Source organism: Etheostoma cragini, chromosome 5 (genome assembly GCF_013103735.1).
Source record: "Etheostoma cragini isolate CJK2018 chromosome 5, CSU_Ecrag_1.0, whole genome shotgun sequence".
In the NCBI taxonomy this organism is placed as follows: domain Eukaryota; kingdom Metazoa; phylum Chordata; class Actinopteri; order Perciformes; family Percidae; genus Etheostoma; species Etheostoma cragini.
Window position 1 is genome coordinate 15,001,596 of NC_048411.1, and position 13,216 is coordinate 15,014,811.

General features: G+C 40.2%; 1 protein-coding gene across 7 annotated transcripts in view; it reads right to left on the reverse strand.

Annotated features, from left to right (window-relative positions):
• Positions 1-956: 956 nt before the first annotated feature.
• rhobtb4 (Rho related BTB domain containing 4) overlaps positions 957-13,216 on the reverse strand; it is a 45,160-nt gene continuing 32,900 nt past the window's right edge. For all 7 annotated transcript variants that reach the window (XM_034872518.1, XM_034872515.1, XM_034872519.1 and 4 more), the window contains 5 exons: positions 12,565-12,683; positions 6,767-6,917; positions 6,404-6,492; positions 6,079-6,184; positions 957-5,515 (listed from right to left, as the gene is read on the reverse strand). In XM_034872518.1, coding sequence (XP_034728409.1) covers positions 5,337-5,515; positions 6,079-6,184; positions 6,404-6,492; positions 6,767-6,917; positions 12,565-12,683 — 644 coding nt within the window. In that variant the 3' untranslated portion in view covers positions 957-5,336. The remainder of the gene's footprint in view (positions 5,516-6,078; positions 6,185-6,403; positions 6,493-6,766; positions 6,918-12,564; positions 12,684-13,216) is intronic.

Genomic DNA, 13,216 nt, shown 5'->3' on the forward strand with positions numbered 1-13,216 from the left:
GTTCAAAAATATTACAAACTTTAGTTTCAAAACAGTTTTTGCAACAGCAGCAAAACATTCTGATTGTTGTGTATTTTCTTGAAAGCCCTTAATAGTTGAGTGTGATGTGCTCTTTCTTTTGCCTTTTTTATTGTAATACACACGATACCATGAGCAGTAAATGTTAATAAAACTCATATGAGTCAAAGGAAACAAAAGTGCATAACAATACTATACAGTATATACGATCCACTTAAAAATTACAGTATAGACCAGGGATTAATCACACCATGTCTGTCTATATGAACACTCTCCCTGTCCCGGGCCTCTCTGCACATAAAATCCTATGCATACACCAGCCTAGCAAATAGATACAACAGCGTGAGAATTCTAAGGTGAAAGGTTATTCAAGGTGTGACTCAAATTTTCCACACTGTGCTTTGGATAACAACTATCTTCAATAAAGCATAATATATATAGTTGTCACAGCTAATATCTGCCTTTAATCCAACCAGTAGTCACCAGATGTTGCTCCCCCAACTTTGAATACACTGACTTCCGGCATGATTGCAACATAGTCCATTGCAGCTAAATAGTGGAAGCAATAGGGTATACTATTGAATTTGAAAAACAGATCACGAGAAACTGGAAAAGTGATAAGATACTTTAGTTTTGATCAAGAAAACTGGTAAATATAAAGACTTAGCATACGTATCAAAAACGTTGTATTAGGCTACATAATAGAAAGTGCAGGCACCTGAAAGTGCAAAAACATTTTAAAACTGCTGGTTTGCTGGGTTTCTTGGTCATTTCATAATTTAAGTTGCGTAGCTTTAGCATAGATGATATTACATACTGAATATTTGTGTTATCATTGGAAGTTATCACTATGACCCAAATAGCCATTAACTATGCTGAGATACTGTACATTAAAGAAAGCTGCCTACTTTTATGTCTGTGCTCACTTGTGTATTGTCTTGGCTTAATTAACTTTTTTAAAAACCCAGAAGGCTGCAGGTGCATTGCAGCCTGTACAGAGCCAAAAGAGTGAGATTTCACTAAAAGGCACAGGAAAGGAGACACCAATGACTAAAAACAGTGTGTTCTCTCAGTCACTAGGCCTCAAATTTCAAAAGGAAGTACATGCCTGCTAAGAAGAAAGAAAAGCTCCACCTCAAATAAATGAGGAGAATGTGACAGTGAAAAGGATGTGATACTATAGAACAAGACAATCCAGATGAATAACACAACCCTACATCCTACATCAGAACGGGACTTTGGCCTGTTGGGGTCAGCATGGAGCCAATATTGAGGAAAAATAAAGCTAACAGGGTTCAAAATTTGGCATCTCTATCTCTCCCTCTCTGTATATCAGGGTTTCTCAACCTTTTCTGGCCCATGATTTACACCAATAATAAGAGAATACTCAAGTTCTCCTGAACTGAAGGTTAAAATATCCAAATATGTAGCGATTATATTTAAAACCTACAGTACTTAATGTAATACATATTATTTTAGTTTTCCTTCCCACCACCCCATATGCATACCAAATGACCCCAGACAGGAACACGACCAAAGGTTAAGAAACACTGAACACATTACTGGATATTCAGAAGCCTCTGTGTAAACCCAGAAACACCAAATGCTCAAAATGTCCTTCCATACAGCCTAAAGCCCAAACCTTATACCTGGCTTCCAGCCATTTAGAACATTCTTACATTATGTGCATTACAATAGTTGATTTCAATTACAATTTTGCTTTTGGATTTTCTGATTTTCAGTTTTAAGCCCTGTTCCCAATATCTAAAAAATCCCAAGAATAAGCTTGATTGATTATAGTAAATACATAACAAAATAAAGGGGACAGCAGCGCAGCTGCAACAGATCATCTGCATTACTTTTTCAAGCAAAAATCCCAGGATATTATTTAAAGTTGTATAATTAGTGATGCTACCTTGAGCTGTGCCGAGTTTGTATAGCATACTGAGTTGTGGATTAAGCCGCATAGTGTGGGCTTCAGTGCTAACTAGGCTGGACAAGTCATTTTATTCATGTTATTGAGTTGTGGAAAATTTTGAAAGACCTAAGTGGAAATATCAGGCTACAATCATCGGGTTTAAAAAAAAAAAGAAGAAGTTACATAAGGAACAATTCATGCTAAGCACAGAAAGGTATAGTCATAAACAAAAAAGAAGAAAGTACATTCCAACACCAAGTGTCATTATACTGACAGAGTTAGGCCACCATGCAACTTTACCACATTTCATCAAAGCGGTTGCACTCTCCCAGCACACAGGCCAGCCAGTGCTCATTAAAAAAGCTTTGCTTTCCCAAAGTCAGTGGTTTTGAAGTTAAATTACAGGAATCAACCTGTTAGTCAATTTAATTGCTACTTCTCAATCACCTGGTCAGTGGAGATTTTTGAACCAAGGCTCAATTCCTTTCACATCCAAATAATTACCACTGTAGAAAACGTACTACACAAGGCTATATGATTAGACCAACCTACTGTACTACAGTCTACAAAGAGTATTATTTAAGGCCATTTGTCCGTCCATAAAAACAAGCAGCAGGGCTAACAATTCTTCACTGGCATGGCTCCAGTTTGCTCAGGAAAAAAACCTCAAGAAGGTTAATGGCTGAGAATGCATAACCAGCAACACCATAATCTGTTTTACAGTTCTAAAACTATCATGGAGATTGTCTACTCTATCCATCAGGTCAACCACTGCAGAACCTGTCTGCAGGTTTGCTAAAATCTCAAACTAGCTTTTAGTTTTGTCGAACTATAAGGCACACAGACTAAGATAAGAAGCTTATTGGGTCATTCCAACTATCTATAAGACAAATCTATTAGCCATCCATTCTATGGGAAACTAAAAGGAGGCCATGGAAGTCCATAAAAAAACTGTCCCCCAACTTTCACCTCTTTGGGTTTCATTTTTAACTTCCCAGAGCAAAGCACTGGGATGACTTTGAAAAATCCGTGGTGGTATTCCAAATGATGTCGGTCGCATGTAATGCTGACTGAAATGGAGTTCACTTTTAATCCACCTTCACTCTTTTCAGAGAGGAATCTCCTCAATTGCCACTTGGGTCTCTGACTTATATTTGGGTAGATGAGCGTGACTTTAACACACCTCCCATGGAGAGTGGCAGAACGCACCACGTGTCTCACACAAGCTATCTCGTACAGTTACTCGGGTAAAGCTGAGGGGCGCAAACCCACAAATAGAACAACGTGCTAATACAAAACTTATCACCACAATGTCTTGTTTTCACATTCAGTGCTAAAGCCCAAAGAAATTAGCACCCTTAACAAGAAATTCAGATTTGCACTCTTATAGCTTGTATATCAAATCCGTTGAGACAACACTCATAATTGCAAATTCAATCTAAAGTAATAGTATTTTCCTGGTTAACAAGGAAGCATAACAGACCACACTGTTTTTGAATTCAAAAGCAGTTAAAAGACATCACAAAGTTCTAACCACCGTAAGCTAAATCTGAAATCTACACATTCTAAAATGAGTGACCTATTATGACTATATACTTACAGACTGTAAGCATATGGCGAAGAAAATCTAAGGTTTAAGAAAAGTGTCACATTTTAATACCATTATTACTATTCTGCACGTTCATTGTAGGCAAATACTAAACAACTAGACAGACGCTTAAACTGTGAACATAAAGTCCCATGTGTCTGTGTTCATGTGGACACTGTCTTATTGTGTCGTAAGCACCATTTTCAATTCCAGCCAGAGGAATTGAAGGCAGTGACACTTTTCTCCTGACACAACGGACTGAAAACACCACCACCAGGAGGGATTCAAATATTACATCATACTGCTTCCTTCTCCCACAAGCCACTTTCTCTTTTCTCCTCCATCCGCTTTAGAAAATAAAGGAAGCAGGGAAGTAGAGATAAAGTAAGTGAGGAAGAAAGAGATCAAAAGAATCACAGCTTTGGTATTCACAATTAGGTGAAAATTCAATTGTTGAGTACAGTCCATTTTACTCATCACAACACTGTTCTTTATCTATCTCCTAACACTGCAAGGACTGCAGTTATACTGATTTAATGATTGAAACTATAGTGAAGCAATCACAGGCACAAAAACTCCTGTTAGTGTGAAGGTTAGTGCTGGGGCCCTGAGCAGTGCTGCCCCTAGTGGTGTAGGGGTGTAAAGGCAGGCTGGCTGAGGTGCTTCAATGCAACCAAGTGATCATGGACGTCAAAAAACCATTTGTTTAATACTGCATCCATCATACCTCAATGGCAAAGGTATCAAGGAAGGCTACTCCTCTTCATCCCCATCATTGCTATAGATTGGTCACTTTGAAAGTCTATGAAGTGCAGATTGGTGAATCCAACTCATCAAGGAGAACGTTTGTTTTGCTTTTTTTTTGCACGCATGATGTGCAGGAGGACTGGGTGGGATGCACAGGAACGATGGACACCAAGAACCAATACAATACTAGACCGGAGGCTAATAGCTGTGATCAAACCTCCTGACTGGAGCATCCCAACGTGCTAATGGTTATAGGGTTGTCCTTACACCCTAACCAGGGCTCTAGATTAACAGCCCCATCGTTGCAATGGCAATCAAAGTTCGCAACACTTCCTGGGAGTAGTGTGCGCCACTTCCCCTGATAAGAGTGTCCTAGAAGGGCGCAACAAAAATTCATAAAAAGGACAAATAAAAGCAAAAAAATAATTACATTTTTAAGTGTCAGTTCCTGGGAATCCAGTGCTGGTTTTAGAATGGTGGATCTTTTGCACTGGTCTCTGTGCGCCAGCTAACAGTCTGCGTAGAAGTGAAGGCAGAGGTAAGCTCCCCGGGAGGAGCTGCAGTGGTCAATGTGTAATAGTCATTAAGGTCAATGTGAAGGAAGTGGACTGAGAGAAATAGAGAGAGCCCTTGCTCCCAGGCAAATCACTCAAAGGCTTGGACACTGTGAGTGCTGGTGGAGGGACAGAGCTCTTGTGGATGGGACAAGGGGCTGCACTGCGACGCTGCAGACCCTTATAGATTAGCGTGTCTGGGAAGCACTCAACTCGGAAGCATCACTCAATCATGTCAACCGCAGACATACACTCACACATCCACACTTATACCCTTCAGCTAAGTCAAAACAAGCATACCAGAATATACTGATAAAGTCACCCACAATTATAAAGAGGCACATACATTCCCCCAAACGTGCTGACATTCAGGCATAGCACTGGCATAGCACTGAGAGTCATTTCTCCACTGACAGAGGATTTAAAGGGGACCTCCTCTATATGCGTTACATGGGAGTTAGTGGGTAGAATGACCCAGTTCAGGGTAAAGAAGTCAGTGGTGGAAAACCCTTTAGGAGATGTGCGGAGAGGAGGACGGGTGTCTCCAGAAACACCAGCCCCGTTTGGTGTGTTGCTTGCGCAAGATCTCCTCCTCGCGCTCGCGCTCCTTCTGAGAGCGCAGATAGCGGTCCTCCTCCTTCAGGAACCAGACAGGAGGCCAGCGCTGCTTCTCAAAGTGCCTCTGGTTTTCTACAGAGAGGGGGACAAAGTTAAACGGGAAGAATCAACAATGACCAATATTATTGCACAGTGAGGGATTGTAGAATATTAACATATGGTCATACATACATATATGTTACATACATACTTTTGCTAATATGGTCACATTACAACCTACTATGTATAAAATGTGTGTAAATGTATTATATTTACATCTTTATTGAAACGTGAGGACGTACTGCATGTTCCCTATAATGTACTTGATCCAAGACAATTTTTTTTTTTTTTTTACAAAAACAGCTCAAAAGAGGCTCATAGGTTTCTCCTTGTGCTATTTTTATTTTTTAGCTCCCTTGCATCAGTGTTGTTCCAGACCAAAGAAAATCATCTCTCCCGCTCCAGCCAAACGCTATGGACAAGTCACAGCATGCTATAAGTCCTTAGCGGTGTGCTTAACCCAGAAAACTTACTTTTGTTCAACCTATTATTGCAAAGCAAATATAGCAGGAGTTTTACTGAGGGGGTAGCTGAATGTGTGAAAGGGGTTTGGGAGAGGCAGATTATCAGGGCAGAGAGAGGCGAGCTGGCTGTACCTGGAGACATGGCCTTCATGTCTTTGGGAAACTTGCGGCAGATGCTATTATAATTAGTGCAGATGTGATGGAGACACCAAGCTGATAGTTGCTTGGCATTGTGGAACTGCAAAAGGGAAAACAAAGGATATATGCGTCATTACAGCTTTGACAATAGAGGCCTGTAAGACTTAAAAGGTGAGATAAGAGACTACATTTGACAAGATTAGGATCAATAAATAAATCTAAGGTAAATTACTATTCATAATTTGTTTTAACACAACCTAGAATTTAATATTAACAATTATAAATCCATTATTTAAATGACAGTTTTGCAAAGACAGACCTGTGCAAGCTCGAGGTAAGCCAACACTTGTCCATCAATGTCACCTCCTTTCGCTGCCAACTGGAGAAGCTCGTCCACAGCGTGCTGTTCTGAAAAGGCACAAAATTTACATACACATGTCAATATTACTGTTTAAATGCGGGCCAAATTCTTATCTCCCAGTCACGCATTCTTAGTGTGTCTGCCAGTTTGCAGTGCACTGAACACATCTCACTGCCCCTGCAATCTGTTGAGTCATAGATAAAAGGCAGTTTGTCAAGGCAGATGTAGCTCTATCGAAACCATATTGTGCCACGGAAGTCATAATAAGACATTCACGTTGATAGATAGTTCTCTTCGCAACACTGCAGAGAGTGTCTTTACCTGTGAGGGCGACAAGGCGTGGCAAACACAGACGGTTGGCGAGAATAATTAGTTCCATGGGATCCAGACCAGGACCGGGTGTCAGCATTCCACAGTACAGGAACTCCAACGTCCCACGCATACAGGCTGCACTTGTGTCAGGAATGGATACCTGGAACATGACCAGATCAAGAGGAAACAAAAAAAACATATGTAATGAAGGGCTTAAAGTCAATGAAGAAGATTAACGGACATAAATATAGACAATAACGTTCATGAACATCAAATTAAAAGTATACAAATATACAAAATATTATAGTATAGAGAGGACATGCTGCTCTGGTCCCATTCTCTTTGATCTAGGCTCAGATGAAAGTGCTGTCTGAGGGCTTGTGATGTGAGCAACATGGCGGGCGCAAAAGACCTCAAAGCACACACAGGCAGCCCTGCTATCAGGTCCTTTTCCCAAATAAGACTGACTATCAACGTTCTCCTAAGACAGTGCATCACATACATGCATACACGATGCTTTAAAACATAAAATAATATATGAACATAGGACATACCAAAATGTTTAGGGGATTATGATACATGACTGGGCCACTCCAGACATGTCTAACATTATGGTAAAACAACATATATACAAATAGGGAAATGTCTTATATTGGGCAAAAAAGTGCCAAACCAGAGTCCACTATATTAAAAAGAAAAGAACAATCACCTGTAATGACCTCTAGATGTCGCCATATCATCAATACTACCAGAGCCGTAGGCTCTAAATTCTGCTAAAGGCACTGGTCATGTATTTAAGTGAAGCTATCTATTCCACTTTGGATAGTTATTGACGTGTTTACAAATGCATAAAAACCGGACCAACTGCAATTTAGCAGCAGGTAATGCAGTCTAAGCCAGGAAGTACGGAAGGACGACAATGACAGAGATGACCTGACCCCTCCAGGAGCTCCTGAGTGCCCCCACTGAGAGGCTCTTCAACCTCCACTACCATGGGCAATTAGGAGAATGTCAGCTTGGCGCAACCTCTCGTTACCAGTAGAAAGTCACAACACCAAGTCAAGGGTGGTCTCCAGAGCTTGAAGCCACAGCTGGGGACAGGAAGCATTAACGAGTGGACATATTTACAGTCCCAGGACATTTATGGATCAAAAACGCATCAGCTGTACTGACAGGTGTTCTTTTGTCGCCTCAGTCTGTTGTACTAGAGCTCAATTAATAGTTTAGTGCAACTTTGTTTTATTTGATCAAATCTAATGACAAAAAAAATAAAAATAAAAAGGGTGTCAATGACATTAACAGTCCCAAAAAAAGCTTGTTAAAAAAACTCACCTCAAAATAATTGAAAATGTAAGACGTAATGAGTCTAGAAATACATTACAGTCCAAATTCAAAAGTAATGTGTGGGCGAGGAAAAAGCAGTGAGTCACACACCCCCCACCCCAGATAAGGTACAAAATTTAAGAGAGAGTAAGAAATAGTAAGAAACTTAAATGCTAGAAAGGTGGGATTCATGCAGGATTCCTGTTACATCTCCACTTTTTTCTTGAGCGAAACAGGAGGTTTGCAGACAAATTGTAATACTCCACTGGGATGCACATTACACGGTGAACACAAAACCACATACCAAGAACATAATCCAGGGGTGTACCATGACACACTCAGCGGTAGGTTTGTATAACAGCCTACACAGACAGTAAACCTGCCTTTTGACTCATGGGTGTTGACCTCTATATAAAAGAGGAAATCTTTTATCTATTGTCCATAGTTTTTCACAAACACGCTCATTGTACGAAGTGTCTAAAATAGTATATGCCAAAAATGCAAGAAATAATTATGATAACTGTTTTGAAACCCAAACGATAAAGCTGCTGTACAAAACTGAGAAAGTAATGATCTCACACATGACAGCAGCATGAACACTGAAATGTGTGAGCCCAAAAATACTGAGAAGGAAGTGTGACATGAGCATGGAAATAGAACAGCACTGGCTGATCACATGCTACTCTCACAGTTATAGGTTACAGGTTCTATGAATTTTTATATAATGATCTTCCCCAACCTAATAGAACAGTTGCAATACAATAGGATGATACAATATGTTCATATACATAAGCCATTAACCATTTGTGTCAGTGTTCATGTTGTGTCCAGACATTAGCCAAAACCCAAACCTAAATTTGATTCAGTTTGTGGAAATCAACATTGCTGTTTAGTTTGAATAAAATAAGAATGTTCCCCTGTATAAAAACTGAGTGAATGAGTAAAACTAGGATGAAGTGGATAGTTGATTTGTTAACATTAATGAGTGCTATGTGAGGGGGATTTGATTTATAAAACAGACTAAGACTACATTTACATTGCTACATTTTGTTGTATAAACAAATATCTTTTGCTATCTTGGCACCTCACATTCATACTGCTCTGGCGTTTCAGAACCCCTAAACCGGAGAAATTTGAAATCACTTCTGACCCGTTTTGGTTTGAAATCTCCGGGGTTGTGTTGCCGTCTCTACATGTAGACCTTTGGAGGCACCAACACTGACGGAAACGTTTCCCCGCCTGATTTAACGGGATGTAACGATCATTGGTGTAACAGTAAACCACGGTTAAAATGTTGACGATAACAATTACTGTTTTCATTTAAAATATCATTGTTATCCCGGTGGATTACCACGGTGTGGAAAACGTGTGTTTAATCCTTCCCAGCTTCAACAGAGTCTCCTGAAGCAGGCGCACTGCGTAGCCTACAATGTGAGTTTCTTGAAGTTGGATTCATGGCGGAAGCAGGAAATGACAGCGCTCAGGACATTTATAAGCCCTCTAAGAGGACTAAGTCTGAAGCATGGGCATATTTTGGTTGTTATAAGAATGCCAAAGGACAGTTGATTGAAGTTAGTTATCCTGTCTTCAGAACGTGCAGGAAAAAGTTGCTGCTAAAGGCATTGAAGATCCTTTTAACAATACAGCGATAATACCGAAAACCCTGGAGATTTTGGTCACCACAACATGAGGTTAAATTTTCATACCGTTACATCCCTAGTCATATCGTTTCATTCTCTGAGACAAAGCTACTAACGTTAGCGTGGCAACGGGTGGATCATACATGCTTCCTTCTGTTTACCCAGGCACGTGCATGCCCAGTATACTAGAATGTTGATGAGACATGCGGTTTGGGTGTGTTAGTTTAAATGCAGATTAGATCTTCTACTGGAGCTAAACACACTTGCTTGGGGATTGCTTTTGCCTCAAAAATCCACTTAAAAACCAAAAACGTAGCAATGTAAATGTAGCCTTCAGCTGCATCTCATTCACTCAGATAGGTGGCTAAAACAGATAACCTTCCAATAGTATAATCACTATAACATTTACGTGCATTATATCCACTGGAAGTTAATGAACAATATTAATGGCTCGGATTTACCAGATCTCATTTTGTCATTGCTAGATTTCCACTTCTTTTTTTGTAAAACGCATAACATTAACTCTTCTTTCTCCAGTATTGATTCTCTTTTAGAGTAAGTGAATAGAAGTAGACCATCTGCTGTGTCGAGTTATCTAAAACGTCTGCTTCTATTGAAAGACCAGTGTTTTAGTAAGCATTTCTGCTCCCTTCAACTCACACTGCCTCTCAACTAGCATGTATCCATGAAAGTGAATATGATTTGTAGTCAGCCTATGGCATGGAAATTCTGGAAATGTAACCTGTGCCATACTTTACGGGCTGTATCTCCGCTTGTCCTAGGAGGGAGGAAGTAACTTCCAGAGCCAGCAGATAATCTGGTAACTGCAGCTTGCCGTTGAAATGTAAAATCAAAATCACGTGCATGTGTTCAAGTGCTGACAGCTTCATTGTGCAGTCAGTCTTTGAGTCTTAGTCTCCAAGACACCTGCTTTATTGCTGTGCCGGTTCCACGCCATAAACAATGCCACAATGGTCATTAACATGAGCCATTTAGTGTAACCATAGACACCGGCAGCCCATCAGCAGCAAACACTGTGCCCCCTCAGTGATGCTGATGTCCTGTTTTCACCACCGTCCACAAAAGCTGCAAAGGCTTTTTTCAAACCCACTCACATTGTGTGTTCTGGAATAAAATCCAGGCTAGAGAAATACAAAAAACAATACAAAATTATTTTACAGCATGCCTTCTATAACCTTGAATTTCACACCTAAACTGCAAACACGTCATTTCCTCCCGCTCTCTGATTACTTCCAATCCTTTTGAGGGCCTGCACCTACTCAACGTGACCCTGCTTACGTTGAAAGTAACCATACTCCAAGGGATCTGGTTCTGCAACACCATCCTGGGAGCCTGACTTAAAGACAGATGAAGACATTTACTTCCTGTCTTTTATTTTTGATAAGGTCAGGTCCAGTGCACAGGCACTGTCCCTGAAGAAGCACGGAGCAAGCAGAAGCTGAACCTCAGGTGAGAGCACACCTAAAGTAACCTGACCCACCACTTGGAGGAAGCTGCTAACCTCAAAAGGCTTAATTTGAGTTCTGAGACAGGCTGGTGAAACATTGGAATTCTGCTATCACAGGCTGTGTGTGTGTGTGTGTGTATCTTGGCCTCTGGGATGGAGATCTGTGTGGCCCATCGCTCTTTCTCTTTTTCTATCTCTCTCTCTCTCTCATGTAAATATCTCTAAGCCCTCCAAGGCAAGAGAAGGGCTCACTAGACGTGTGTGTGTGTGTGTGTGTGTGTGTGTGTGTGTGTGTGTGTGTGTGTGTGTATGTGTGTGTACCCTTTCATGTAAGAAATTCTATATGTGCTTATGTGTGCAAGGCTTCCAGGGTTTGTGGTATTGCAGAGACTACATTTGCAGGTGAAACCACGGTTTGTAGGTCAATCTGATAAAAGACATCCTGAGTTGTAAACCTTCATATACCAGGGTTATTTTACTAAACTACAACTAACTACTTTTAAAATAAAAAAATTAATACAAACCTGACATTGCCCTGTTATAAAACTAATATACTGCATAAATAAATAAAAAGGCAATTTCTTATGAACAACACAAGTAAACAACAAATAAATATCACGTCAGAAAAGGCGTAGCCAAAAGGTATACACTTACATACAGTCCAACCTTTCTCCATGACTCAAACAATTGAATTATATATACAACAACTCAAACACCTATCGCAATGCTAATATGTACAAACTACAAATGTCAACCCAGTGTCAATCCCACACAACTTCATCACGTCAACCCTTCCTCATCCCTATACCTCATAGAGTGTATGGTTTGTAAATTTTTTAAATTGGTTTAAATTTGGACTTTGTTGAAGTTCCGTGTCCAAACCAATCCACAAATTCCCACCACAAATTAAAATAAGACAGTAAGGCCATTACCCAGCCATATACAGTACAGTACGTGTAGCTACTTCTGAGACATTATACCTGGGCTGGACAAAACAAACTACTGTTAAACTAAATATATAAAAACTAAAACTAAACCTTTCTGAAACCAAACTTAATCAAGCAAACACACTAATCATATGAGAAGGAAAAGTCAAAACTAAAATTAAAAAAAAAAACTAATTGAAAATTCCAAACTACAACAATGTCACATACTAGAAGCACACATGTGCAGGTTGTGCAATGTCATAAAGGTAATTCTCCTCAACATTATCAAAGCAACCCATTCACCTTTGCTTCCTCTCTTCTTTTATCAGATGTGACTGCTGTTGTAAGGTACAAGTGTGTGATAAGGTTGCCCTCCAAGTATTCAGCACACAGAAACCAAATCCCTGCTCAAAACTTAAAGGTAACTCCATCCTGAATGTCTGAACTCACCTCCTCAATGTAGCTTTCCATGAAAGAGCCACGGAACATGGCGGCCATCCAGTTGCAGCTGGAGATGAGCAGGGGCTTGTGGGCCGGGAGGCAGCCATCGTCCAGTCGGAACACCACATCTAAAACCGGGGTGGGAAAAGAGCATTCATCTCGTGGTGTGCAACAGATGCCCAGGCTACAGAGGGGGAAAGACAGACAAGGCAGACACACACAAACACACACACACACGGACGCACACACACACGCACATACCAGACAGACAGAACCACACAGAACCACACAGAGACGTAGACACATGTAGACAGACAGAGAGATAAATTGACAGAAGGACAGAACAGCTTTTGACACAGAGTAAGTGAAGGAGAGCAGATGCAGGCTAATATGGTCAAGGAGGAAATTCTGTGTAGACTCACGATTAAAGCTTTGGCGAAGAAAGTGTTGATCAGGAACACAGCAACTAGTGTAATAATGTTGTAATTACATCAGAAAGCAAAGGACTTAATTTATTTTTAATTCAATCACTGAATAATAACTAGAATAAAGCAGAATTATTCCAATAGCTTAATTTTTCAATACGAACATTTAAAAAAGGAAGAATCTTATTGTTATAATCATTAGACAGGAGAGAAAGGATAGAAAGAAGTGAATGTGA